We start from the raw sequence: 25,766 nt of genomic DNA, 5'->3' as shown, positions 1-25,766 counted from the left end.
AATACTGTTATAACCGGAAAAAAAGAATTATTACAAAAATGGAGTCACATAAAATTATTTCTGTTCGTATTTTCATGGTTTTAGTGTCTAATTGAATTAAAACACTAAAAAAATTATTTCAAAAAAATTCCGCTTCAATTTTATATTAGAACTTACAGTCGATTCATTCAAATGAATTGCGGGGATAAGAAGGAACCTCGAATTGGTATATCGGGTTATAAATAAAACGAAATATCATTGAATAATTGTTTATTTAAAAAAAAATCGTTTAAAAAAATTCTACATTCAAATCGAATTCGAATTTCGTCGATTTTGATATACAGAAAATTAAATCTCCATCCAATTTTATCGGAAAAATTTAAATACTAAGTTGTAAGTTTTTCTTCCACCGGCTTCAATCAGTCCCGCGAAAAATTTCGAAAAATCGAAAATAGAATTAAAGTGTAATTACTACTAACCCCCGTATATTTTTGTACCCATAGAAGACTAAAATTTATTTATACAAACAAACAATCAGAACTGATCTAGCCGCGAATAACATTTTTGAAAGTGCGCATGCGATTAGTTCCTGAACCGATTCGGAATCGGATCCGCGATCGAGGCAATTGACTGCACGATATTTAATAGACGCACGTAAATGAACTCGGAAATATACACTGGCCTACACAATTTTTGTTACAATATTTTTTAGTAAAAATCTTCAAAATAAATTTCAAAAAAACTTTTTTACTCTAAAATCCATATTTTTGACGGTATTCAGTAAAATTTTAAAACTTTATATCGCTCCGTTGCGTTGGTAGAAAAGTGACACAAGTCAATAAATAAATAAGAGGAGAATTCTAGCCGTTATTAGAGTTGTGACACTTTTTCATAAAACTAATCTTTACTCAACTTATTAATATCGGTTTCAATTTATGTACGATAATTTTGACTTGTGTCACTTTTCTACCAACGCAACGGAGCGATATAAAGTTATAAAAAATTTGCTGGATATCGTCAAAAATATCGATTTTATAGAAAAAAAGTTTCTAAGAGATTTTTTTTTAATATTACGAGGTAAGAAAAGGGAGGAAATATTTTATCGTATTCCGAAAAAATCGCAATTTGATTTATTATGAAAAAAATGTACAGTGCGGAAAGGAAATTTTATCGATATAACGGAATTAATTTATAAAATTTTTATATACGAGGTGAATTTAAAATTATGTATCGTTCCGTTGGTAGAAAAGTGACACAAGTCAAAATTAGTACATGTTCAATACAGCAGTTTAAAAATTCTGAGCATTTACTAATTTTGACTTATGTCACTTTTCTACTAACGGACCGATACATAATTTTAAATTCTCCTCGTATATGAAAAAATTTCTGAATAAATTTCGTTATTTCATTAATATAAAAAATCAAATTCCGCCTCTTTTTTCGCGATAGAATTAAACAATTACTCATCCACCACCCCTCGTATACGATAAAATATTTCCTCCGCTTTCCTTACCTCGGAAAATTGAAAAAAAATTAGTTCCAAACATTTTTTTACAAAAAAATCGATATTTCCGAAGATATTTAGTAAAATTTATGGAAATAATTGAATAATTTTGAATTTACCTCGTATATAGAAATTTTCAAAATTAATTTCGTTACGTCAATAAAAACTCCTTTCAACCCTGTACATTTCATTAATATAAAAAATCAAATTCCGCCTCTTTATTCGCGATAGAATTAAACAATTACTCATCCACCACCCCTCGTATACGATAAAATATTTCCTCCGCTTTCCTTACCTCGGAAAATTGAAAAAAATTAGTTCCAAACATTTTTTTACAAAAAAATCGATATTTCCGAAGATATTTAGTAAAATTTATGTAAATAATTGAATAATTTTGAATTTACCTCGTATATAGAAATTTTCAAAATTAATTCCGTTATGTCGATAAAAATTTCTTTCAACCCTGCACATTTTGTTAATATGAAAAATCAAATTTTCCCTCTTTAAACGCGATGGAATTAAACAATTACTCATCCACCACCCCTCGTATACGATAAAATATTTCCCGCGATTTCTTAACCCCACAAAATTAAACAAAAAGTATTCGGATATTTTCTTTACCTCGGAAAATAAAAAAAATATTTTTTTTTCTCTAAAACTCCCACTAAAAAATATTTTTTTTGACCTCAACTTTTGAAAGCATCCTCGATTTCGTGTAGGGGTTTTCCCTTAGTTTCCGGTAAAAATAGATAAACGAAAATCGTACTAACGAACGCGACCAAACCGAAAATAAGAAAACCACCGCTCGGTCCGTAATTTCCAAATATAATAGGGGTAGTTTGTACTACCGAATAAAACATCGAAAAAGCCACGAAAGACGAAACCCCACAACCGAGTCCTTTCAATTTAACCGGAAACAATTCCCCGTTCATAGAACTAGGTAACGGCACCAACCCTATACTAACAAACACGATATAAGATATCAAAAACAACATAGTGAAGTAACCAATTTGATTCGAGGGATATATTTTCACGAAAAACGTCACCCCGCTTAAAAAAAATAAAGATACAAAAGTACCTATACCGCTTATTAACGCCAAATGTCGTCGTTTGAAATTTTTTATGAGAAAACATGCCGCAGTCGCCATCACGACACGGATCAAATCGACTAACAACGTTGCCAGATACTCATCGACGTTTCCCACTGTATCCTTCATTATGGCGACCGAATAAAAAGCTATGGCGTTTATTCCACACCATTGTTTAGTCGTCACGTAAACTGTCAGTATTATTAATGGTTTTAAAAATTCCGGTACGAAAATTTCGTTGAATTTTTCCTTGTAATTTCGATTTTCATCTTTCGGGGATTGGTTACGACGTTGTAGTATCGAATCTAATTCTTTATTAGATTCTTCTGAACGTCCTCGACACCAAAAGAATGACGTTTTGGCTTCTGCGATTCTTCCTTCGTTTGCTAACCATATAGGTGATTCTGGTACGAAATGAATTATTATTTGACTGATCAATGGGAGTATGGAACATATCAGGGCCGTATTCTTCCACGTTAGGAACGTTCCTATTAAATGGACCATGAACAAACCTAAATATTAAAATTTAATTAGTTTTATTAATACCCTGTATATTTCGTATCGTTAAATAAATATTTTGAGGGGAAAATTAACATTGATTATATTTGAAGAAATTTTCTAACGGAAAATTGTGAATATTAGATTTTTTACATACAGGGTATGATCAAAATATTCTCCTGTGTAATTTCTATAAATATAAAACTAACAGAATCAAATGTGGATATTTATTTAGGGACATATTTTTTTTATCGATGGATACACAGAAGTAATCGATATTTTTTATAATTTTTCTCCTATAATTTTTTTTCCAGAAACTGATTTTATTTCGAAACTCTCGTATCAAAAAACCACTATATGCAAAAAGTTTTATACCAAAGGGACCCTTTGAAATTGGATATTTAGTTTCGAAACCTCAAATTTTATTTTTTTAACTCGCTTTGTATAATCTCGAAAACGCTGTTATTTTTTTATGGTAATATTAATGTTTTTCTTTGGATTTTTCCATATTACAACGTTGCCATTCCACAATTGTAGATATCATGAATTAATATTAGTTGTCAAAAACATTCTCACTTCAACTTCCACCCTGTATAATTTCCACAAATACAATATTGGGGATAATATATGAAAAATTAATAGGCACATTTTTTGCAACGATTGATGTCAAAAAATAATCGATATCTCGTATAGTCACAGAAATATTTCATTTTTTATACAAGTATGATGGAAATTTTTCAAAAATTTCGCGGTTTTTGGAAAAAATTTTACTGAAAGTATGTGGAAAACTATGTGATATTATGTATTTTCTTCCAGAAATTCCGGAAATCGTCACAATTTTCATAATGAACGCTTTGTTTTCCAGTAAAATCCAATTTAAATGAATTTTCTTCACCTACAACCATTTTTTTTCGAGAAACTGATTTTTTTGAACTTTTTTTATGAAAATAACCTTTTTGCGAAATTCCATAAAAATCAAAGATACAATTTGTTTTAATTTTCATACCAAAACGACCCTTGATATCGGAACTTTCATTTCCAAACTTCAACTTTGATGTTTCATAATTCGCTTTGTATAATATCGAAAAACATTCCGTATTTTTTCTGTGATAGTATCAACGTTCCTCTTTGAATTGTTTCATATTACAACGTTGCCATTCCACAACTTTAGATACTATCAATTTCCAAAGTTCTACTTTTCAAAATCATTTTTACTTTAACTTTCACCCTGTATAATTTTCACAAATACGACACTGTCAGAATAAAATTCGAAAATTTACTTAGAGGCACACTTCTTTTATCAATTGATGCCCAAATATAATCAATCGATATCTCGCATTGTCACAGAAATATTTCATTTTTTATACGAGTATGATGAAAATTTTTCAAAAATTTCCCGGTTTTTGAAAGAAGTAGTAAATATGATTTTATACTGAAAATACGTGGGAAATTAAGTGATATGAATTTTTTTCCAAAAATTTCAAAAATCACCTCAATTTTCAAATCAAACTTAAAATTTTCCGGGAAATCAAAGTTTCATGAATTTCGCTCAATTTTTCATCAATATTTTTTTTTTCGAAAAACTGACCTCTCTACTTAAGCAAAAGTTTTTTTCCAAATTTTCATACCAAAGGAAATTTTGTTTCAAAAACTATAACCAATGAATTTATTTTTTTTTCCAATTTTTACCAAAAATTCATATAGAAATTATTTCGTAGAAAAAAAATATAAATTCAAATAATTTCCACGAAAAACAACGATTACGCATAATCTAACGATTCATTTCAAACAAAATTCGTTTTAAATGTCCCCCTATCGCCCCTACAAACCACCTGTATCCAGACGACGCTGTACCGAACAAATCTAATGACCTTGCCACGTGGAACTATCGAGTCCACAAATTTCTCCCAACAACATAAAACTGGTTTTACAAAAAAATGATAAAAAAAACGAAATTTTCAAATATGTCAAATATAACAATCAATTATTCACATAATTCGATATATGTACGTACCAAAGGCAACAGAGAACGATATACCGGCTAATAAAAACCCCCTGTATTTGGGATCAGAGGTTTCTCCTATGTAAACCCCGGTAGCAGTAGCCAGTATACCATTAAACAAACCGGTTACGAATCTTCCCAAAAATATAATTGTCACATGATTCGCCATGTATATGGAAAACCAACCTAAGAATATCGGTATGCAAGAAACCGAGTGGGTAACTTTTCTTCCGAGTTTGTTTAAAAGGATTCCACCTATAACGCAGCCTAGCGCCATCGGGAGAGCAGCCAACGAAGCTGAAAAACGAATTTTACAAAAAAACCAGATAGACAATGAAATTTTCACGAAAGTTAAAGTAGTTGATATTCCGAATTAAATATATATGAAAGTTGAAAATTATTACAATTAATTAATTTATAACCTCCATTTTGTTTATATTTACAGATATTAATATTAAAATTGATTAAAACATTACTAGGTGGCGCTAATTTATTCAACAAATATTATTAAGTGAATTACAGACAATTATACATACACGTTGAATATACGTACGCGTAATATTAGTTGCCTACTTTCTCTTGTATCGAGTTATTTTATAAAATGTTTGTACTGGCAACCTTGTATGTGTAAGGTGAATGACAGTTATGTTCCCGCTAAATCTACCGGCTTATAGTCCAGTAAAATTTGGATTTAAATTTCTATCGAAGAGGTAAGTTCGCTTTTTATAAAATATAATTTGATTTCCATATAAATTATTCATAGTTTTCTCACAAGGGTAGGAAATAATTGGAAAGTATACAAACATCTATTTTCTTTCATATATTTTGAAAAGTTTGTAAAAAATTTTAAACAAAAAATATGAGGATTGTTTTTTTTAATACCATAATACTTTAATTTCTTATTGATTATTACGAAAAATGTAAGAATAAAAATTAATAATTGTTATACGAGGGTTTCTCTGAATTTAAGTCGTATAACAAGTTTTTAAATCGAAATAAATAGACATGGAAAGGAAAACGTTGATTTGGGAAATTTTTTAATAAATTATTGTAAAAAAAATGAACATTTATAACTTTTAAATAATATATCATCCTTGACATTATGGTGTGGTAAAAAAACATATTTTTGATTTCTTATAGACCTAAAAGCTGAGTTTTAAATTTTTACAATTTATTTCAAATATTTTTTTTCTTCTGCAAATATGCCTAAAGTTATTTGAAACAAGATATCAATTTCCAAATTTTTGCTCGAAAATTTTCCTTATATCTTCATTAATTTTCGAGAAAATTCCAAAAAAGTGATTTTTGGAATCTATTTAAACCAGTTTTAACCCCCCTAAATGAAATTGAACAATTTTTAACATGAAATATTCTAAATTTATATTAAGATCAATTTTTTTTAAAAAGCGATAATTTGGACTATATTAGGAAACATTTATGATACAAGGGACCGAGGAAACAATCAGACAGAGATCGATGATGGAGTTCAACATCCGCATGATCACATGTTTTGTTAAACTCTGATATAAAAACTTTAAAAGGAGTTGAGGAAATGAGTCTCTGAGATAGATTGACAAGGCAGGATATTGGAGAAAAACTAGAATCCAAGATTGAGCCTCAAAAATAGAATAAAGGCGATATATAGAGAAGAGCTAGAGAATTCAGGATAGAGCCTCAAATATATGATGAAGAAGACGTAGAAATTCAGGATTAAGCATCAGACATAGAAAGGAGAAGAGCTAGAGAAACCAAGATTGAGCCTCAAAAATAAAATAGAAAAGACGTATAAATCCAGGATTAAGCCTCAGACATAGAATAGAGAAGATATAGAGAGAAGAGCTGGAGAATTCAGGATAGAGCCTCAAATATAAGATGAAGAAGACGTAGAAATTCAGGATCAAGCGTCTGATATAGAATGAAGAAGATGCAGAAAAAGGAAGAGCTGGAGAATTCGAAATATAGCCTCGAATAGAAGATGAAGAAGAGTTGGGAATTCATGTATAAACTTCCCATATAGGATAGAAAAGAGCTATGAATTCAAGTTAAAACTTCACTTATAGAATGGGGAAAAGCGAAATCAAGAAGTGATTCTCCGATATATAATTGAGCGGAGCACAGATATTAGAATTAGAAGGCAGGAAATCAGAATTCAGGAATTATGCTAGAAAACAGATAAAGAAAATGGATAAAAAACTAAAAAACAAACACAAATAGACTTGTATCATAACGTGAGGCTTTCCAGATCTGACGAATCCTCCAGGAGTCGATGACTTTGCGCTCTTCCACTAGGCCAAATCCTCTGTACTAATATAACAAGATAAAAACTTGTTCCATGTGTTGAATCAATAAATTGAAGTCCAGAAACGATTCACTGGAATATAGCACAACTTAGGAGTCTCGTTGTATTTGTACCATCAGGTGAGGCTTTCCAGATATGAAGAATCCTACAGGAGTCCCTGGCTTTGAAACAAAGCTTTTCCACTAGGTCAAATATGGAATCTGTCGCTCGTGTCGCGAGAAGAGCTCGGGAGGAGGACTTAAACAGGGAGAAGAAAGGATCGGGGCTAATATGGCAAGATGGCGCTATGGTACAGCAGAAAACATCAATAATGTGTAGTTTTCAACTATTTGGATAATCTCTTATAATATAAATTACTAAAGACTGTATATAAAGCAGTCCTCAACTATATATTCTCTTACCTATCCAAGACATTTCGACTTTGTTGACAACGATGGTAGAATTGTTTGACTCCAATTGAGGTAGTAAAATAGCCGAGTAACCAAACGTCATTCCAGCAGAAGTTGTTAATAGTAAAGGACCCAAAGCGACCAAAGTCTAAAATTCAGATTCACGTACAACAAGTCACATAAAGAACTTCTTAAACTTGATAATTCGTTTTTTTTTTACTAATAAACTACTCAAGAGACAAAACTACCTCCATAAAATCGTAGAATTTTAGCAGAAAAATGTATAATTCAAACGATAAATGCGCTCGGATTGTGAACTAAATCGAGATAAGTTGTAGAAGCGTTGAAAAGCTCGAAGGTTGACATATAGATGGCGTCAGTTGGATCTAACCTTCATAAGACATGTGTATAAATTTGACAGCTCTAATTAGATTGTGAGTGATAGCAATTTGAAAATTTTAAAAAGAAATATCGCGTGTTAACACAACTATCTGTGTTTATCGTGTTTCATTCTGTTCTGGTTCTCTTCTCACTACTTTATTTTACACCTCGTATACTCTAACATGATTTGGAATATACAATCAGGAAGATCTGAGTAGTTAGAGGACTTTCAGTCGATGATTTGTGGATTTTCTTCAACATTTCTTGAGTCGTCACCTCATTTGGTCGACAACTAATTTGCACTTCGGTCTCGTCAAAACTTACGTACCCAATATTATACTGTTGATAACGAAGAATTATTCTCACCCAGAGTATGCTGTATAGATAGTAAATAATTGAATGAAATGTTGGAGATATCAAAGAACCCCCATAGAAAACAATCACAAGGGAACAAATCGAGAAATTGGACCAGCCACTGCAAAACGCGCTCGATTGAGAAGTGTTCCAAGGAAGTTAGTCATGGAATCATACAAAAGGAGATGAATCGCACGGCCAAGGGAAAAAACAAATCTCAAAGTATTGAGAATCGTAGTTCTACAACTTCTTAAAACAAGAAACGAACCTGTATTGTAGATCGGGATGAAATGATTTTTTTTTTGGAAACTAGAGGTCTTTGTACATCCACACGAATTTGATAGCGCGATTTACCATAAAACGACAAAACTTATTCTATTACACGTTTACCTGTTTTAGTAATAAGCGCCATCTATTTTCCACTTCTTCATTATCGTTGTTGTCAACGAAATATTGGAAACATATAGGCAGTGAGCTAGAAGTGAATAAACGATTTCTTTAAATAAATGATAAGTTGATATTAGAGGGTTGCTACTTAAGATTTGACATATGGCAACACTAATGTAAATATGTCAAATCTGACGTCATTAATTTTGACATTAATGGTGAACGTATTCAGAACGTGTTTACAGATACTTGAAACTCCATGCGATGATTTTCTAGGACTTACGACGTAAATTCAACCAAAAATATTTGTTAGCATTGGATGCCGCATAATGTAACAATCGCTCAAAATAATCTAGTGTCGAACGAAAAAAATTAAGGAAACCAATCGCAGAAGACGAACCATTTTCCAAAACATCCAATTGATGGGTCATTCGGCGTACAGTCCTTTTTTGGCAACAGGATTCTTCTTATTCCCGAAGATCAAAAATAAATTGCGAGATCAACGTTTTTCTACTCCTGAAGAAGCGGTTGATCTGTTCAAATTATATGTTGGAAAAGGAAAAATGTATTGATCTTAATGGAGAATATTTTAAAAAACAATAAAGCCATATCCAACTACAAATATTTGTTTCTATTTTCCTCAAAACTTAAGTAGCAGCCTTAGTATTATATAATGAATTTTATCATGCTAGATTTTCATGCTTGCCACGCCTCGAAAGGCGCCCACATCCGCCATGTTTGCTTACACAGCTTACCTATCGTAACACACTCGTAAACGTGTGAAAATGTTTTTAATTTGCTCCAATACTAATATCATGGATCTAAATATAATATACTTTATAAAACTCTAAATGTTTGTTCAAATTATATAGTTAAATTTATTAATATTGAATAAAACGTATATTTTTACGTAATTTTCAGAATTCTTCCTCCGTACTTCTATGTAAATACTTATTGTTTATTGTTGAAGTCATAGATTAATTATAGTGTACAACTTGATGCAAACTGAAAACTTCATCTGAAAATGTTATGACTTATATTAATACTATTTAAATCGATTTTAACGGAAACATCTAGAAATAAATGTAACTAAAAGTAAAGGTAATAGAAAAAACATAAAGAAATTTTATCAATGTTTGATATTTAAATAAAAAAAAACTTTCTGATAAAAAAAATCGAACCGTCGTCATAGAATGTAAATGAAAAACAAGAAATTCTCACAATAAATCTGACAACACCGTAGATTAATGTCACACGGCTACCAACTCAATATTTTCTGATATAAGATTAATAACCTCGTTTAATCATTTTAAATCTGTTTAGTTACTGAAACTTCGAAAACCATTAACAATAATTATTGGAAATATTTTTAATTTAGTTCTGATTAATTTATTATTAGTCTTAATTGACATTTGACAGTATCTAATGATACATTCCTTATTATATAACGTATAATTAAATAGTATTGAATGTATAGTAAACTTGAATCAAAATTATTAGCATTTTTTTATAACCTAACGAATAAAACGCTGTGATAGAAGAAACAAAAAAATTTGATCAATGTTTGATATTTAAATAAAAAAAAAACTTTCTGATAAAAAAAATCGAACCGTCCTCGTAGAATGTAAATGAAAAACAAGAAATTCTCACAATAAATCTGACAACACCGTGATATATGATTAATAATCTCATTTAATCATTTTAAATCTGTTTAGTTACTGCAATTTCGAAAATCACTAATAATAATTATTAAAAATATTTTTAATTTAGTTCCTATGAGTTTAATTGTCATATTTGACATTTGACAGTATCAAGTGATAAATTCATTATTATATGACGTATAATTACATCGTTTTGAACGTATACTAAAAATTAATCGAAATTATTAGTATATTCAGTTTGCATCAAGCACCCTGTATTTAAGATAAACAAAAACTAGTTTTCTATTAAAATGTTCAAAAACTAGTTTTTAAACCTTGTTACTAAGATAAATACATATATAATTTTTATTAAATATCTTCTAGTTTTGTTACATTCCTAAGTTAATATCTTTGTATCAGACGTTTCTAAATTTGATTTCAATACTTATACTTCTTAGGTAATTGTCTATAAACTTTGTCTATAAATTTAATGATATAATAAAATTACTTTGAAGTGTGACATCCTGCATTATAATGACAACATTAGACAATTGAAACGTAGTGAATTAACGTATTTTAAATGCGTATAACTTCAATCTGATGATATATGAGAGAAAGTATTACAGATTTAATTATTTGAATCTAACTATTTACGTGATTTTAATAAATGGAATTAAAGGAAAATAATTCAAATTATATTTGTACTTACATTTTCATTATGTTACATTGAAGATGGAAATGAAAAGATGTTAGTAGACACACGAGTGGATATAAACACTTTCTTCGCGAACCACATTCCGCTCCCCCTACTATAGTTTAAGATGGCTTTGAAGATCAAGGTTTTTTCTTTTTGCATATATTTGATCATACAGGTTCGATTTTTGCGGGAAATTCAATGAAATCAACCGTCGCATATTCAAAATTTTTCACCACAAACCGTATTTTCATAATATACGATGTGATATCGAAATATTTAATTTTCTCGAACATTACGGGTCAGTTGGCGCGAAATTTATAGTTGCTTTCGAATTTATAAAGTGTACGAAATCCGTGGGCTCGACGTTCACGAGTTTGACACACAAGAATCTATTGGAACAAACTTCGGTACGTTGTGTCAAATTTGAAAACATGTCACTAATTAATTATGTATTTGTTGCCGTGATCCAAAATACAAGATACTTAATTTAATATAAAATACGAATAGTTTGAAACTATATATACCTTCTTAAGCCCTTTTATAGTCTTTTTCATTAAGTAATAATGCAAATCTTAAAAACGACGATCTGGAACGTATAGTGAAGTATTGCGCACTGATGTGCTCGATCGGGTGTACTTGGAAAGTGACTTATATACACTACTAAACAAACGTACACGATTAGGCAAATAGCAAGTGTTCATTTATCTGTTAATTGTATATTAGAACGAAAAGAAGAGAATATGCGATCAAAATAAGTGATATGGCATCACGATGTATGGCTGTCTATATTAATTTATTTTTTTCCTAGTTTTAAATGTTTTATTTCAATCTGTTTCTTTAATTTCGTTTTTTTTTCATAAATTTTTTATTTCTTTCTTTATTTCGTATCAATTTCTTAATTTCTATTTTCAATTTCATTTTTTTTAGCTCTTACTTTCTTTGTATTTTCTTTTTTATCTATTTCCTCTGTTATTTTATTGATTTCTAATTTTACTTCAGATATTTTCTTATATATCTTTCACTCATATTTTATTTTTTGTCTTAAATTTTTTCCTTGTTCATTTTCTTTTTTTTTATTTTCTTTTAAACTTTTCTTATTTCTTTCGGTTTTCCTATTTTATTGTTTATTTCCAATCTTTTGCTTTCTATTTTACGTTTATCTAGTTCTAATTCATTTGCCCTCATATATTTTTATTTTTTCCCTTTTTTTCGTTTCTTTTCTTTTTCTTTCATATTACAAAACTTTTTTCTTTTCTGTTTATTCACTTTCTTTTTATTTGTCTTCTTATTTCATTTTATTTGTTCTGTTTTCCCATAATTTCCTCACTGTTTATCTTTTTCCTCATGATATTCTCTGCTTCTTATAATTCTTTCCTATCTTCAATTCCATTTTCTTCGTTTATTTCTTGATTTATTCTCCTTTTTTATGTATTTCTCCTCATCGTCTTCTTCTGTTTCATCTTTTTTTCTCTTTCTCTCTTTTTTCTCTCCCAATGTTTTTGTTTTCTTTTCATTATAATTTTTCCGCTATTTATCCCTTCCGTCTATTCCGTTCAATGTTCTATCCTTCTCCTACTATTTTTTTTTCTTCTTCTTTTCTTTTTCTCCTTTAGTCTTATTCTTTATTTATTTTCTTATTGTTTATTATTGTTCATTTCTACTCCTCTCTACTTCTCTTCATTTGTTCCTTTTTCTTTATTGTTTCCAATTTCCGTTTCTTCTGTTCATCTTTTTCGATTTCTTCCTGTTATCATTTTATTTTCTGTTATCAATAATTTTTTCAATTTCATTCTTTTCTTCCATTATTGTCTTCTCTTTTTTCTCTTTCAATTCTTATTTTATGATTTCTTCTTCGTTTCTTTATCTCCTTTAGTCTTCTTCTTTATTCATTTTCATATTCTTTGTTCGCTTCTATCCCTTTCTGTTCTTTCTTCATTTGTCCGTTTTCTATTCCACTTTTTTTCTATTATCAATAATTTTCTCTATTTCATTCCTTTCTTCCTTTTTTGTTTCTTCCATTATTTTCTTCTCTTTCAACTCTTATTTTGTTATTTCTTCTTCTTTTCTTTATCTTCTTTGGTCTTCTTAATTTATCTTCTTATTCTTTATTCCTTTCTTCTCTATTTATTCCTTTTTCTTTTTTTTTTCTCTATTATATACAATTTCCGTTTTTTCTGTTCCCCTCTTTTCTACAATTTTTTCAATTTCATTCCTTCCTTCCTTCTTTGTTCCTTCCATTATTATCTCTATCTCTTCTTCTGTTCTAAGCTTGTTATCACTTCCTTTACCCTTATTTCCATTTTTAACAGTTGCAACCGTCGATTTCTCTCTATTTCGTTTTATTCTTCGTTCTCAATTTTTTCTTTCTTTCTAAATTTTAATTGGATAAGGAAAAAATAATACGATGAGGTTCTATTTATAATTTATTAAATTAAAAATATTTCTATTAATCGGTCACCATTTCTGTCATTGGCATTGATTTTTGCAAAAAATGGCTAAAACTCTTGATATTACATTCACAACATGAAAATTGTTACGAAAAAATGAAAATCGAATATCACTGTCTTTAACATTTTCCTTTAAAAGTTAAAAACTCAATGGAAAATTTACAATCAAAACATTAAAGAAAGTCCAGTCGAGAACAGTTTTGAAATGGCGCTATAAATTAAAAATATGAACGAATATTTTACTGTGGTGTGAAAAAAGCCCAACCTGAAAACGAAATTAGTATAAAATATTCAAAAAATTAATTGTTTTTTTTATATTTTTATTATTCACTCAACTATTAATGTCGATTATAAAAAAAATTATATTTTAAGTTGTTTATACCGGAAACTGTCAATCACAAATCAAAACGTCATTCTAAGAAGTCTATTTCGACTGATATAATTATTGACATTTCGTTACGTATAGTTCTATGAAATGCAAATATACTAATGCAGGCAATCATTATGTACGGCGCATATTTTTTGTTATTTTCTTATGTTTTTTTTTATACAATGATACAATGAACTGATTTTTAATTAATAACAAATGTAGGCAACCATTATAGCGCGCATTGTACTGTTAATTGCCTACATCAAATAAAAAACACAATGACAGAACATACACTATAAAAACCATAGAGATATTACAGATAGACTAGGCATGCTATAGGCGCCCATACAAGTGGGAACGTCTGGCCGATAGAAAGAGAGAGAGAATAATTTATGTATTGCTGTCTCTGTCTAATGGCGCATGCGCGTTGATTGGATTTCGTGTACGCACTTTACCGTTGCCCGTTGAATCAGAAACACGCATGCGCAGTACGCAACAAAAGAAAGAGATAGAAATACATAAATGATTCTCTTTCTCTTTTCAGCGAGAAGCTCTCACTTGTAGGCATGCCTACTCTATGGTAATACCTCTATGATAAAAACGGTTATATGAAATGAAAATCGAACATCGTTGCCGTACTTTTACTATTACTATGAAAAATGAGGAAATATGATATTTAAATGTTACTAACCATTTTTGTTTTTGTTTGGCTTCTTTTAACGTATTATCAGATTCGTTGAGCAGATACCTTCTGATGCCCCTAATGTAAAATCTAAAAAACTGGAGCCAATTTACGAGGGTCATGCTAAACAGAAATAATTTCTTATCTCTATCGTCGAGTTTTTCCCACAAGTCGGTCGTATTTTTATTGGAAAATTTCCAACTGCGTGTCGAAAAGTATGAAATACTCGTTGTGAATTTGTGTACTTTTTTATAGACTTCAATCATTCTGGAAAAGATTGAGATTGAAGTTTCGAAGTATTAAAATGAGTTGATTTAACTCACTTTGGTTTGTGTCTGGTTAAAACTGCGAAAGCGTCCAATATTATACCGGGGATCATATGTAAACATAACGTTAATAACCAAAAAATATATTTGTTGTGGGTTAATACGACAAAAGCGGTCCAGAGGGCGTTCGTTACTGGATAATCATATTTTTGAAGGATGTTTAGTTGTATAAATTCTTGCCATTTTACTGGATTTTCCACTTCGGATACGTAATTATATACAGTTATTTCCGATTTTCTGAAATGTAACCATTCAGGTTTTCTTCCGTTTTTTTTTGTATTGTTCACGAGAAATGAATAATGTTTTTAATGTACATTAGAGATGGGCTGCTACTTTTTTTGAATAACACTTACATATGTAACCAATCAACAGTTAATTTATTTTTCAATGATTTCACATTAAAAATGACTTTATTCTATTAGAGATGAGTCGGTACTTATATAACGTTACTTTGGAACGGTTTTTTCACCATTCGAATTTATATAATCAATAAACAACAGCTGAGTTTTTTCGTATTTGAGATGGGTCGGTACTTTTATAAAGTTATTTTGGAACGGTTTTGATTTTTCTCGAAATAGAGATGAGTCGGTACTTATTTTAACGTTATTTTGGAACGGTTTATTTACCATTTGAATATTTAATATAATCAATAAACAATAGTTGATTTTTTTCGTATTAGAGATGGGTGGGTACTTTAATAACGTTAGTTTGGAATGGTTTTCATTAACATTGACATAAATAAGCAATTAACAACGGTTATTTTTTTTTCAATTATTCTACATTAAACACTCATTGTTCATAAAAAGATGAGTCCGTACTTTTATAAAGTTATTTTGGAACAGTGTTACAATTTTTTTCCAGTTCTCCAATAAAAACCATTGTCCATATTAGAGGTGATTAGGTAATTTTATGAAGTTATTTTGGAACTGTTTCACAATTTTTCTCCACTTTTTCATCAAAAAATTATTTTTCGTATTAGAGGTGGGTCGGTACTTTTATAAAGTTATTTTGGAACAGTGTTACAATTTTTTTTCAGTTCTACAATAAAAAGTCATTGTCCATATTAGAGGTGAAGTTATTTTGGAACTGTTTCACAATTTTTCTCCACTTCTCCATCAAAAAATTATTTTTCGTATTAGAGGTGGGTCGGTACTTTTATAAAGTTATTTTGGAACAGTGTTACAATTTTTTTCCAGTTCTCCAATAAAGACATTTCCATATTAGAGGGGGTAGGTACTTGTATAAAGTTATTTTGGAACAGTTTCACAATTTTTCTTTATTTCTCCATTAAAAATTCATTTCTCGTATTAGAGGTGGGTCGGCACTTTTATAAAGTTATTTTGGAGCTATTTCAATGGGAGTCGTTTCTGTCAATGACTTCCTTTATCAAATAAACAGTTACTAAACTCTGGAACTTTCAGGAACGTTTACGTGACAAATGCCATTTCCACCTTCAGTATTTAAACCAATCAACAATTGATAATTTTTCTTTTGATTTTCAGAAAAAAATATTTCCAATAATCATTAGAGATGGGTTGGTATTTTTGTGAAGTTATTTCGACGCGATATTTTTTAGAGATTCATAATATAGAGTAACCGGTTACTAAATAACTGAACAATGTTGATGTCTGCCGAAACGTCTCTTTCATCAAAAATTGTAGACATAAATATATTTCTCAGTATTTATTGAAAATTTATCAGTATTTTGAAAACTTTATTTAATCTCAGAATTTTTTATCATTTCAAAAATATAAAAAGTAACCTTCTACAAATTTCGTTACCAAATCAAATCAATTTATAAAACTCGAAATTCTCCTTAAAGGTTACTCAATAACTGGTGCCTCCATCTCTAATATGTGAAACATAACTTAATCAAAAAATTGTTTGTTATTAAAAATAAATAATATTGCAGTAAAATTTATTTTATTTCGTTTTTATTCACCTATTATTTATCATGTATTAATGAAAATTTACTAAAAATATTGAACTTAATATGATTTTGTTTAAACAAAAATGGCGTACATCAAACCCAGCGCCTACTACTACTTCTGTGACAATGACTTAATTCCCGCCAAGTTACAAGAACATTATTTGTTAGACGCGTTGTTGCCAGATTTATTGATTGAAATTTCACATTGTAGATTAATTCATTTTGATTGAATTTAACTGGAGTATTAAATCCACACTGAAAAAATGTACAATTACACTTACGTATCTGATTTCTTAGTTGTTAGATCCCAAGCTATGGAAATAAGAGCAGATACACACGTATCTATGGGAACGATATCGGCGACGAGATTGGGATCACAATATAATACTCTTAATACCCCTGTAACCACCCCGGCGCAACATCCCGTTGGACCATACAAATTGTCTATCCATCCTGGGATAGGCTCTTTGTAGGTAGATACAACTAAAAAAAATTTTTCGATACAAGATAAACGTCATTCAAAATCACAAAAGTCTTTAAATACTTCGGAAATCTTAATATCTATATTCTAATAAAATATGCTAAATTAATCCAAGTAGAGTAAAGAGGAAAGTAGAGGAAATATATTGAATTTGATGGAAAATTAGAGAAAACACGCGAAGAAACTTCAATTCCTTTAGCAAATATAATAAAAAGAAGCTAGAAACAATAACATAACCTCAAATATATAAGTTTCAATTTCAAAATTATTTTAGAACAGTTCTTCGACTTTCCAACAACAAATAAAAGGCTAATCACTTTGATATATTATACAAAAAATGTTTATGAAATAGACTTACTTATTGAAGGTCTAAATATAGCTAGAGGTAATCCTTTTCCTATATCATTCACCAAATTTTCAGCCAATGCTTTCGTGTATGTATACGTGTTCGGCCATTCTCCGAGAAGTCTGTGAATATAAATTTTACACAAACACAAAAATAATCAATGAAACACTATTAACTTTTTATTTTTTTGTACTACACAACTTTTCGAAATTATTCACGTCTGCCATATTATCTTCCATACGTTTCGTTTACGAATAAACCCGAACAAATATGGAATGGGTCAAGTTGATGCAATTAGTGTGCCGTTGAAATATTTCCTTTAATATGAACTATTTTATCCGAATTTAGAGAATTCTTAAATAAAATTGTATATTTATCAAATATTCTAATAAAATTGTAAACAAATTGAATTTTTGTTATATAAAATATTCAACAAAACACTATTCATTGATCAATTTTAAAGGAAAACTTAATGTATGTCATATAAAAGTTTCGAATCATTTCGTTGCCGAACACACGCGAACAAATACGAAGTGGGCCGTTGATAATTAAACGTGATTCGTGAAGAAACAAGTGTTGCCAGAGCTTCAATATGAACGATTTTATACAAATTTGGAAAATTCATAGACAAAATTGTATATTAAGCAAATATTCTAATGAAATTGAAAACAAATTTTAATTTTCTCACATTAAATATTCAACAACATTATTCATTACTGAATTTTAAAATGCGTATGAAAATATGAGTTCATTCGAGTCGTTTCATTTCCGAATAAATACGAGAAGGGAACATTTACGAAGAGAAAATAAGAGTTGTTTCACGAAGAAAAAAAAATCAATATATTTCTATTAACTGTATTTCGCACTAAAATTTCACTAATGCAGCATTGAAAGCTTAAAAATTGTATATTTAGTATATAATTCATTTATTTTATCAACAATTTTAATGTTAATATAACAAAATGCCACCAAAATATTTGTTTTGTTTCCAATTTTATCATTATAAAATATTTTGTTATACCGATACTACTTTAAAGAATATCAGAATTTTGTTTACGATCGAACAAACATGACAACACTGGAATGGGCGGTTAGTTTTTTCCCATCGAGACAACAAAGTTCAGATAGCCTCGTCTACTATCGACAATGTTGACAAACTTATCACACAAAAGGAAAAAAATTGGACATGTAATGAATTGTAAAACTTTATTAGAGGTATATAAATAGAAAGTATGAAGCTGTCTCAAGGTCACATGTCTGTCATTTACTTAGTGTCAAGGATATATATGATAGATCATTATCACTTGAATCAGATGACACGATGTTATAATAAGAAATGTGGATGTTATTATTTTGAATAAAAAAATAAGTATTAGAAATTAAAAAGAAATAAAAATATCATATCGACGAGTTTAACAAAATTATAAATACCTTGGTGTTAATGCGTCTGCTTCTTCGTGAGATATTTTTTCCAAAATGCGCCCAACGTCTTCGTAAGATAATGGGCAATCATAAATTTTCTCTTCGATCACTGATCGCGTACAATTCGAATAAGCCGTCGAAACGTGAACGATTGACTGAAACAGTAAAAAAACACGTTTTTATACTAAAATTTTAATCGCATAGAATAACCTAATCAAATAACATTCGCATCTTTTTTCATAAAAACTTATTTTCGGTATCCAACAGTGCCGCCAACTCAGATTTTTAAAAAGTAGTATATCTACTTCTTTTTTTTAGTAGGGTGAAACGAAAATTTCATTATATACTTTTTAATTAGGAAAGAGTTATAACGGCAGCATTCATAGGCTACGCCATCCATTTACTATCTGACAATAGATGATTTATTGTGATGTGATTTGAAACGTCGGCCATATTGTCATGGTGGATACAGAAAGACTTCATTTTATTTGTATATATAGAATTTATTTTTCGAGCGTTTTTTTCAATAAAATGAATATTTTTGGTCATAAAAATTGAAATAAAACACCATAACTAATAATAATTTCGATATAATTAACAAGATAAAATGGCGGCTAGTTGTGACATCATCCCGGTTAGCAATCTCAATAAAATTAGTAAAAATTTTGCCACTGTTTTCAAGTAACGTAACTAAAAATATACTTTTTACCGCGATAAGTGATATTTAACAAATTTGTATAAATATAAAGAAAATATTTAAACTGGGGTTCGTAGGTATACAAAAAATGACAAATTACATAGATATACATGAAAAACGTACATTTGGCAACAATTTTCTCAATTAATATCTATCGCTTACTACGCTATAGATGAGAGAGAGATAAAAAATCGAGCGAGGGAATATATGTGTCTAACCTTGAAAATAAATAGTGATACAAAATTTGATTCCCGCTTAAAATTATTTTATTGTATCAATTATTTCGGATTAATAATACATATTTTTCACTTTTATATAGGTGTTTAATAGTATATAGCTGTTAACCGTGAACTGAATTTATAATTTCGTAGAAGACGAAACTGAGGGATTTTTTGCAGTGAATATTTTTATTATGTTGTGAATCTTACTCAACAGACGTCTAAAAAATTCATTACTACGTGCTTAATATACTTTACAACATAAATAAATTAAATAATTCGGGTTCTGTGTTTGTGATTATATATTGTGCAGTTGTAAATTCCACCAAAAGTTAGGAATATGATTAAATTTTTAATAACCAGGTAAGCATTCAAAAAATTCAATATACAGGTATAAACCATAGATAATATTCGTATAGTAAGTTGAATATTCAAAATTTTTGTTGATTATATAAGAAAAAGTATAGTATATATATATTGAAACTTACCTTTAAGTTTGTCATTTTTCTGGCTAAATCAATGACGTATTTGATTCCGTTAACATTAATATCGTATGCTATTTTTATATTTTCGTCAAATCTCACTGTAGCAGCAACATGGAAGATTATATTAACTTTCGATATTAAAGTTTGCATGTCTGTGATATTTAAACCTAAACCAGATAGTTGACATTCCCCGGAAATCGCCTCAATTTTGTGCTTAAATTTCGGACATTTCTTCTTAACCTCATCGAATATCTAATAGAAATATAATTATATAGTTGAGGATACATAAGTTTTTCTATTAGTTTGTACTTACTACATCCTCGAAAAGCTCGTCAATTCTCGTGTGTATACTTTTCCCCTTTTTCTCTCTGACAAGTAGATAAATGGTATTCACTTCCGTTGATCTGAGTAATTTTTCTATGAGAATTTTCCCCATGAAACCAGTACCACCTGTGATGAAAACATTCGCGTTTCTAAATAATTTTTGTATAGGCGTTGGTTGGTCCATTTTTGAGTTCTGGGTTGAAAGAAAAAATTATCACTATCAAGTATTTTGTAATTACAGTTTATGATTAATTGAAAGTACTACCCACTAGATTCACAAGAAATTCATAGGGTATAAGACAACTGGACACTTTTTAATGTTTCTGTCCAGGCAATAATTATAATAATGCAGTAAACTAAACAAAAATATTCCTGAAAAAAGCGAAATTCATCATTTTTTTGTCCAGTGGGGTGGTTTCTCCTCAATTTCATTCGTCGAATGTTACAAAGCTTTATTTTCTTTGATAATTTTGACTTTTTCAAGACGTCACGTTTTTACATTCAAATGAAAAAGTCTTTGTCTTCATTAGAACCGGTTCTTGTTTATCAATATGTCAATTTTAAATATTTTCAATTCTACAACCTTCCATTATAGTTTAATAAAAAATATAAAAATTTAAAATTATTAACAATTATAAGCGAATTAGTGATTTTAGATGAATATTTAAAGCCAAAACTAATATATATTTTTTCGTGAAATTTTCTTAAACTCTGTTATTTAAATATACATATGATCAGTTTTTTCCATTTTCACAAATTCATTAAAGAAAATTCACTATTTAATTAACAAAAATGACAATGCAAACATATTTTTAACTTAGAACACCCTGTATACATTATTACTCATATACATAAGTATATAAAATTAAATATTTTAATTGTACCATATTTATAAAAAATCTGAGTTATATTTCGTATCCTTTACCTTAAAATTAATAACGAACAATTAAATTTATATAATAATTCTATATTAGATTACCCTCAAGATTACCCATTCACATTAACAATTAATAAAAAATAAATTTATTAATTACTTTTGACCATTCTGTATTTGCAATAAAAAATTTGCTGCTCACGACAAGCCGCCATATTGTTATCTCTCCGTACAGCGTTGTCAGGCTTAATTGAAATACTATTCTGTGACATTTTGTTGATATTTGTATATATTTCTATATTCTATGTTTTTAGAATAAACGTTACCCTATACTTTCACTTAGATTAGTAATAAATTGAATACGTTCCCTTCACATCTATGAATCTCTTTATATAATTTATTTTTGCGCCTACTTTGTTAGATGTGGATCAAATTGATAAAAGATTTTTATCCATACGATGGAAAGCCTAATAAGTAAGATTTAATAAATTTAGTAATCGTTATAAATTCGCGTCTGCATATAAGCTAGTTTCACATGAATGTATGTACTATAAAGCCGCTTCATTGAAATTTAAGAAGTAAATACAATTATTTAAATTTAAAAACATGCTTCCCTTATAACACGTTTGAATGAGATTGAGTGATATCTACGAAAACTACAATTATTTCTACAAATATATGAGTTTTATTAGTTCATGACAGTAGACAATTTGCTTTTTATAAAATTTCGTGAAACATATTCTGATGTAATTCGTGGCAGTATTGTTTGTTGCCTACCCGGTTGGCTGGAGTATAATTCTAAATTATATTTTTGTTTTCCTTCATTTTCATCAAATAAAGTATATTTTTCTAATAAAAGTCAATTATTTACTTGAACCATTTTGAAAATACGACATTCGATATACATAAAAGATATTTACGATTAGATAAATTAACTAAATAGATGAAATAGCGGCAACGCCGCAACTATCATATGTTCGCGCTTTACAAAAAGGGGGAATTAATCAGATGTCGCGGGAAAAAAATCAGGTGAATTTTAATATTATTAGAAATTGAATTCATTTTGCCAGGTTATAATTTTGTATAATAACAGTTCATTAACGATGTGGAAAAACAAATATTACATTAACTAAGTGAACAGTTTTTTTTTTCTTCTGTTTGGATTACGAAAGGTAAAATTTAAACTTCAGTTTCCTGTAAGATTATTTTTTTTTCTATTTGACATCCTTTTACTTAAGGGTATCTGACCATGAGACTTCAAGGTCAGTAAATAATTAAAAAATCGTCACGTATTGTTTATGTTGATATCTATTGCATCAGAATAATATCTAGTATAATTCAACATATATTTATGTCAATAGAAATAAATATAAAAGTAATTATAACTTAAAGAAGTCCGAGTAGGCTTTATCAAGAATTATTTTGATAATTTTACAAAACGATATGAAAAAATATTATGGATATAACGCCTAGACAAAAACTTTGTATAATATATAGCCCTAATCAGTTATGATGTTCTTGTAATAAATAATTACAATATTTAAGAAACAAACTAACAGCTGTTTCCGAAATTCAAAAACACGTACTAAATTATTTTCTCTAAATTAGAAGTAAAACAATAGATTGCAAATTTTGCTTTATAAAAACCCAAAACATCGACTGAAATAATAAGTAACCTTTAATTCGAAATTAAATACAATATGGTTAAGATACCATGAAAGTATACAGGGTGATTGATTAGTATGATAAAATTCAGTACCTTCTTTAATGGAGACTAGGTTGGAAAATAAACAGTATTCTGATTCGACAATAGCATAAAAATCACGTCATATCCTAAATTAAATACAAAGTGGTTAAGGTACCATAAAACTATACAGGGTGATTGATTAGTCTGATAAAATTCAGTGCCTTCTTTAATGGAGACTAGGTTGGAAAATAAACAGTATTCTTATTCGATAATAACATAAAAATCACGTCAAATCCGATATTAAATACAAGGTGGTTAAAGTACCATAAAACTATACAGGGTGATTGATTAGTATGATAAAATTCAGTACCTTCTCTAATGGAGACTAGGTTGGAAAATAAACAGTATTCTGATTCGATGATAACATAAAAATCACATCAAATCCGATATTAAATACAAGGTGGTTAAAGTACAATAAAACTATACAGGGTGATTCTCTAATATGATAAAATTCAGTGCCTTTTTTAATGGAGACTAGGTTGGAAAATAAACACTATTCTCATTCGATAATAACATAAAAATCACATCAAATCCGATATTAAATACAAGGTGGTTAAAGTACAATAAAACTATACAGGGTGATTCTCTAATATGATAAAATTCAGTGCCTTTTTTAATGGAGACTAGGTTGGAAAATAAACAGTATTCTTATTCGATAATAACATAAAAATCACGTCAAATCCGATATTGAATACAAGGTGGTTAAAGTACCATAAAACTATACAGGGTGATTGATTAGTATGATAAAATTCAGTGACTTCTTTAATGGAGACTAGGTTGGAAAATAAACAGTATTCTGATTCGATAATAACATAAAAATCACATCAAATCCGATATTAAATACAAGGTGGTTAAAGTACAATAAAACTATACAGGGTGTTTCTCTAATATGATAAAATTCAGTGCCTTTTTTAATGGAGACTAGGTTGGAAAATAAACAGTATTCTTATTCGATAATAACATAAAAATCACGTCAAATCCGATATTGAATACAAGGTGGTTAAAGTACCATAAAACTATACAGGGTGATTGATTAGTATGATAAAATTCAGTGACTTCTTTAATGGAGACTAGGTTGGAAAATAAACAGTATTCTGATTCGATAATAACATAAAAATCACATCAAATCCGATATTAAATACAAGGTTGTTAAGATACTATAAAATTATACAGGGTGATTGATTAGTATGATAAAGTAAAATTGTAAATAATTTCAAAATGTGGAGATTTACGATAGGTATAATCCCTCAAATTTTCATTTTGATATCTCAGGTCAAACTTTTTTCACATTAATCAATCATCCTGTATAATCATATTTAGTTTTATTTCTAACGATTTTTATTGCTTTCAGTTAGGATTTTTTTATAAATCATTTATTTCTCAAATTTTAGTTTATATACGTTACGGAATTGTCGATCTCGTTTTTTTCCTATTTTGAAACATCAGATTTATACAAAATTTTGTATATATATTAAAGGCAAATGAAAATGCAATAATTTCATAAATTCGCTCCATTATCATTAACAGATCAGTGGGATATTTTCAATATTCAATAATTTAATATTTTCGAAAATCTCGTTCATTCTAATATCTTATGATATACTAGTAATTTATTTGTTTAATATACAGAGTGTTTTAAAAAAGTTTCTTCGTCAATAGGATAGATAGAGAAGTAAATACTAATTTTGGTTTGCTTGGCACAAAATTATCGTATTTAAGATAAAGGGAGTTTAAAAACAAAAATAATTTTCTTCATTTTTACGATTTTACCAAAACTACTGGCAACTTTGAATTGAAATTTCACACAAATACGTTTTGGAAAATTGATCTAAAACATCAAAAAGATCGAGTTTCATACAGTGTTTTACTTTTCGGAAAATTTTGATTTAAAAATTATGAAATAATAAAAGCGATATTGGTATGAAATAATAATAAATTCATTAAACGTAAAAAATAAGAAAACAATTATTTATTAATCTCGTAACGATCCTAGAAACGGGGTTAACTTTTTTCGAAACACCCTCATGTTTAGTTTATTTATAGAAATCGATTATAAAACTTACATCAAAAACCCTGTACGATCTTTTCACTTAACGACAAAACCAAAAAAAAAAAATCGAAGTGAGAACTTAAATTAACAATCGAAGTACTAAAAGCGAGTACCACTTCCACTAAAGAACTGAACGTTGTCTGCTGTAC

General features: G+C 28.9%; 1 protein-coding gene across 2 annotated transcripts; it reads right to left on the bottom strand.

The window, feature by feature from the left end:
* Positions 1 to 253: 253 nt before the first annotated feature.
* On the bottom strand, positions 254 to 25,766 carry LOC130447023 (facilitated trehalose transporter Tret1-like). 2 transcript variants are annotated; one of them, XM_056783624.1, is made up of 10 exons: positions 25,631 to 25,766; positions 20,936 to 21,139; positions 20,626 to 20,874; positions 19,232 to 19,377; positions 17,813 to 17,922; positions 17,255 to 17,456; positions 8,885 to 8,969; positions 7,772 to 7,907; positions 5,084 to 5,368; positions 254 to 3,083 (listed from the first exon to the last, which is right to left on the bottom strand). In XM_056783624.1, exons 2-10 carry the CDS (start codon positions 21,128 to 21,130, stop codon positions 2,170 to 2,172), a joined length of 2,322 nt encoding a protein of 773 aa, XP_056639602.1. In that variant the 5' UTR covers positions 21,131 to 21,139; positions 25,631 to 25,766; the 3' UTR covers positions 254 to 2,169. The 2 variants fall into 2 exon arrangements, with proteins under 2 accessions (XP_056639602.1, XP_056639603.1); XM_056783625.1 differs by lacking the exon at positions 5,084 to 5,368 and having other exon boundaries at positions 255 to 3,083; positions 25,631 to 25,763.

This window comes from Diorhabda sublineata, chromosome 7 (assembly GCF_026230105.1).
Source record: "Diorhabda sublineata isolate icDioSubl1.1 chromosome 7, icDioSubl1.1, whole genome shotgun sequence".
NCBI classification, from domain to species: Eukaryota; Metazoa; Arthropoda; class Insecta; order Coleoptera; family Chrysomelidae; genus Diorhabda; species Diorhabda sublineata.
Note: the sequence above shows the minus strand (reverse complement) of the source record. Positions and strands in the feature narration are given on the sequence as shown.

Coding starts and splice junctions, on each gene's coding strand:
- LOC130447023 (XM_056783624.1), bottom strand. CDS start 21,130: ATGGACCAACCAACGCCTATACAAAAATTATTTAGAAACGCGAATGTT. Junction 17,457..17,812: donor TATATTTAGACCTTCAATAA/GTAAGTCTATTT, acceptor AATTTTTTTTAG/TTGTATCTACCTACAAAGAG. Junction 7,908..8,884: donor GGCGCTTATTACTAAAACAG/GTAAACGTGTAA, acceptor TCTGAATTTTAG/ACTTTGGTCGCTTTGGGTCC.